General features: G+C 37.2%; 1 protein-coding gene across 1 annotated transcript; it reads right to left on the bottom strand.

Moving 5' to 3' along the window:
• Positions 1 to 3455: 3455 nt before the first annotated feature.
• Positions 3456 to 4406, bottom strand: LOC113248263 (olfactory receptor 52N2-like). Its single transcript, XM_026489630.4, has one exon. The coding sequence runs from the start codon at positions 4404 to 4406 to the stop codon at positions 3456 to 3458; it is 951 nt and encodes a 316-aa protein (XP_026345415.3).
• Positions 4407 to 5337: the final 931 nt, after the last annotated feature.

Here is a 5337-nt window from a genome sequence, read left to right as displayed (position 1 = left end):
TTCCTTAAGATTATTGCTCTCTGTTCGTTCTCATCATACCATGTCTTCCTGTACAATATTCAGATTGTGTTAACCTCTCCTCCGTTTCCTTCTCTTCCTACACTTCTTTCTCCTTCTCTTCTTTCTTCTTGATTTTCCTCTTTTATGACCCCAAAATTCCAGCTTTACCTGCAACCAGAGTTCTTATCACTACAGCAGGTTGCAGTACTTTACCCTTGAGAATTATCCTTAGCAAAACTCCCCCCTCCACATCTGCAACTCTTCCTCAGCAGCCATCCAGGATCACTTCACCCCCTCAATACTGTGTGCATTAGCCTCCAAACTCTTCGTGCTTTATTGCTGTCCAAAGTTTCGGCTGTGTTCAGGTGCCTGAAGACGGCATTGCCTGGATAAAGCAATCTTGCCTTGATTATTTAATATAAAAGTACCCAACAGATAGATAGGTGTGTATAATTGTTTAGTTTCTATAGCTATTTATTGCTCCAAAGGAATCAGGGGGAAATCCCAGACCAATATCAAACCTCTTTTCGATTGACTGAAATGACTTTGACTCCCTATCTCAAATATAGAAATGTTAAATTCAAAATTCTCATGTATAATCATGCCACAAAATAAGTAAGCTAATCTTGTGCAAACTTGTTCATTTTTTCAGACTTTTTATAAAACTGGTTTGAAAATGGTTTTAAGTTATTTTGAAACACAAGCTATGTCATTGGTATTTTTCATTTCAAGGAAAAGTGCATTTGTCGTTCAAATTCTGAGAGACAGAACTCAGAGGAAGAGCGAGATAAGATTCCAGTTATACTTTGGCTTAATTTTACCAGTTCAATAAAAGAGAAACACAACTGTTAGTGGGGTCTTGTGGAGGGGTCATGTGGAATGCTCACTGTATATTGTGCCCCCCCAATCTGTACGGTTTGTTTGGTCATTCCTTGTCTTTATCTCTGTACATCATGACCAGTCTGAAATGGTTGGTCAAATAGTTCTGGAGATTCTTCAGAACAGGATAATTTTCACTATGCTCTATCACCTTGTAATTTCCTGCTACTTCCTTTCCTTTGGGAATATTAACATCTCCTAGTTTGAAAAGGAATTTGATTTAACTAAATTGAAGTCTAAGTGTGAGTACTTTATACCTGATACCCTGGTTCTAGAGCTCATCAAACAGTGTGAGGTTGATGTGGGAGGGCTGGGCCTTTCCACCAAGTCCATTGAGCTCTGCTCACGACTTGGTCTTTAGGGCAGGAGATGGAATTTGAAATGAAGTGTCTTCCACCATTTTTTCCCCCAGTCTTTTCCTCTCCTCTCCTTTAGTCTTCTTCTTTCTCTCCCCATGAATACTGAATAGAATTTCCTTCTATCAAGTCTAGCTCGTAATTAAAAAAAAAAAACACACTCAATTATTCTAGCCTGCTGGTTCTAGTTTAGTTGTAAGTCTTAGTTTTCAGAGTCACGTTGTGGTTTCCATGAAACCCATTTTTGAGTTTGTAATGGGGAAGAAGACATAAAATTAATTGGGGTTGTTACTCAAGTGCCTTAAATAACTGTTATTTATTACATTTTATTTCTTCAGATTTTTAAATTTATGTTCTGGTTTCGCTGTGTTGCTATTGCTATTGTTGCCCCCCCCACACCCCCGCCCCACAGCATAGGCCTGTCAACATGATTGTATTTACATTTTAGTCTTAATGTTCTCAGATTCATCCAGTCTTGCTGTTTGTGTAGCTCACATTCCTCTTCTATAAGATGAGGATAATTATACTATCCCATAGTTTTGACTTAAAAGTTCAATGCGATACTATATATGAATCATTATTATACCTGACACCATATATATATATGCAAATAATTGCAAATATATATATATATATATATATATTTAAATGGCAGTTTAGGAAAAGTAATTTTGTGATCTGTTTGCTAGTATTTTATGGCTAGTATTGCTTAAAGAAAATTCCTTAATTGAATAAAATTTACAAAATCCAAAAGCATAATTCAAGGATGTAGCAACTTTGCTGATTAGAAGTTCATAATTTACATTACATAGAGGCACTTTTATAATGTTAGTATTAAAAAAACAGATTTTAGGGCGTGATCCCGGCGTTCCGGGATCGAGTCCCACATCGGGCTCCTCTGCTGGGAGCCTGCTTCTTCCTCTCCCACTCCCCTGCTGTGTTCCCTCGCTCGCTGGCTGTCTCTCTGTCACATAAATAAATAAAATCTTAAAAAAAAAAATAAAAAAATAAAAAAATAAAAAAACAGATTTTTATTCTAAATGTGAAATTATATTGCAAAAATATGTGATGCGATTAATATATTTTACAATTATTTGACTCTATATAATATTGAAATATATTCTTCATATTAAAAGGTAATAAGAATATAATTTAATATAATTAAGATTTCCACCTACCTACCTACTTGTATCCATTTCCTGATCATATTCTATTACTCCAGTTACCTCCTGTGTTATGCTCTTATTCTTTTTCAGTTTTCGTTCAGTCTTGCTATTTCTGAATACCACATTTATCATTCCACTTCTGTTACTTTTTTCTCTGTTATTTCCAGAAATCTAAATAAAGTACTCCTTTCTTCACTGTCCCTGGTCACTCAACTATTTCTTCCCCCGTATTAAAGTCAAGTAAAGCAGTTAAGCTCAGACATCTTGATTGGAAAATTACATAGATTTTTTTTAAAGTCTCCTTTCCTCTACTCATAAAACCTTTACTCAAATACCCGTCAACTATGTCCACTGTGTTTTTCAAAATTCTGCTTGATAGCAACTCCAATGGGTACTTCTGAGATTATGATGAACTCCAATGATCATATCCACTCCAGCTTCATTCGTATGTACATGACTACATTAATAAGAATCCAAATAATTACCTGGGCAGCAAAATGTCAGAAATAAATGAGCAGACAAGGAAGATCTTTTCCCCTAAGTTATACAAGTTTCACATAAATATGGAATAAAAAGGATGACAGGACCATGGAATTCAGCACAAACATTCTGGGGAAGTGTTTCTGGCTTCCCCACAATACCCGAGACAGTTTGCATAGGTGCCTTCCCCAATCTTCTGGAGTCTCTCAGCTATTTGACCTGCTTTGTTCTTTTCTATATACTCCCTCAGAGTGCCCTAGACCAAAGAGCATTAATCATCAAGAGTTTACTTCAAATTCTGGATCTCCCATTCTGTGAATTCATTCTACCAGGTCTAACTAGAGTTAAAGTGTGTGGAAAATACAATTGTTTCCTGTCTAATTCTTTTCTATCAAGTTAGAGGTCTCATATTAAGATTTTTTGTGATTGTTTCATAAATATTATAATAGAATATTGACAGGTATTTTCTCCTGACCTCATGGTTAGGAATTTTGCATCTGTTCTTTTGCTCTATAACTTCTTTCTTTACCTTTATGCTACATGCAGAATTATATACCATAAATTTAGCTCACACTCAAAATATCTTTCTCTCTGAAAACAATTTGATCACTCCTTCACGGATCTGTTTGGTCTTCACTCCATAGACAATTGGATTCAAGGTGGGGGGCAGCAACAGGTAGAGATTGGCTATAAAAATGTGAACGTGGTGAGGTATGGTACGTCCCCCAAAACGATGCGTGAAGAAGTTGAAGAAGGCTGGGACATAGGTGATGACAATAGCACAGATGTGTGATGTGCAGGTGCTGGAGGCTTTGTGGCGAGCATCTGCAGATGACAGACTCACTACGGCACGGATAATCATGGTGTAAGACATGAAGATACAGAACATATCGAATCCTCCAATCAATATGGCAACTATGAGACCGTAGATGGCATTAATCTTGATGTTGCCGCAGGACAGTTTGGCCACAGACATGTGGTCACAGTAGGTGTGGTGGATGAGGTTGCCCCTGCAGTAGGGAAGACGCTTGATCAGGAAAGCGAATGGGATCATGAGCAACACACTTCGACTGAAGGTGGCAAACCCAACCTTGGTAATTACAGTGTTGGTGAGGATGGTAGAATAGCGTAGAGGGTAGCAGATGGCCACATAGCGGTCCAGGGCCATAAGCATGAGCACGCCAGACTCCATACCTGTCAGCATGTGGATGAAAAACATCTGCACGAGGCAGGCATTAAAGTCAATCTCTTTGAGATTGAACCAAAAGATACATAACATATTAGGGACAAATGAAGTGCACCCGCTAACATCTGTAAGAGACAACAAAGCTAGGAAGTAGTACATGGGCCGGTGCAGGGCCTCCTCGTGGCCGATGAGGTAGATGAGCCCACAGTTCCCCAGGACAGCGGTGACGTACATGAAGCAGAACGGCAGGGCGATCCAGATGTGTAAGGCTTCTAGCTCAGGAATCCCATTAAGGATGAAGTGTCTTGGTGTCAGGCCAGAGCTGTTGGCTCCGTGCATGATGGTCAATTGCAAAGCATGTTACTTCTGTACCAGTAAAGACGACCTACGCAAGAAGATAGTAGTGAGACTGATTTCGCTCAGAGACAAAAGATGAACAGGTATTTTGCATGCTATAAATAATAAATTTAGGAGAAAAATAATCTTTTTGTACCCACACTGTGTTATTTGATCCTACTGAGTAGTCCTGGGCCTCTTAATGAAGGAATAGAATGCTAACATAGTGCAAACATTATAACAGAGACCTGATCTCCTTTGGCTTTATACTGTAAACTCTGCCTGTGTGTATGTGTTGATATTCTCAGGCCATGGTTTGATGGGCCAAAAATTACATAATAAGTTATAACTTATAAATCATGGCCATCCACGTTCATTTTGCACTATATATCTAATTGTTTCTTGCTGGTAAACATGAAAGATTTTAGTATTTACATTTAACCAATGACATTGTTAAGCTCTATGCAGTGCTCACAGTTTCTCTTGGTTCTTTCAAATTTCTGTGTAGATAAGCATAGTATATCAATAATCACAATTATCTTAGTTTCTTTTGGTATATTTTTTGCCCCAAATAACCATGAAAATTATATTGGATAGGGTGAAAGCTTTCTTAATCAATTTGTTTGTTTTTTGAAAGAGTTGGCTTTCTAACTTTCTTCTATGTTCTGGGACATGGATTTAACCTGAGAGGTTTTTGATTAAAATCATGACCCCAGGATATCTTTCTCTGTTTTATTTTTGAGAAATTAATCTTTAACTTCTATTTTTAAAAGTCCTTCCTTTGTTATTGTTTGCAACTTGAGTTATTCATTTTCCCACAGCATTATGTTGTATATTTTATTGCATTTTCAAAAATTATTTTATATATACTTTTGTTATATTTTAATCTCCCCCATATAAGTATTTTCCAATGTTCCAGTTTTGATTGCTTCTA

Source organism: Ursus arctos, unplaced genomic scaffold (assembly GCF_023065955.2).
Source record: "Ursus arctos isolate Adak ecotype North America unplaced genomic scaffold, UrsArc2.0 scaffold_22, whole genome shotgun sequence".
Lineage (NCBI taxonomy): Eukaryota > Metazoa > Chordata > Mammalia > Carnivora > Ursidae > Ursus > Ursus arctos.
Note: the sequence above shows the minus strand (reverse complement) of the source record. Positions and strands in the feature narration are given on the sequence as shown.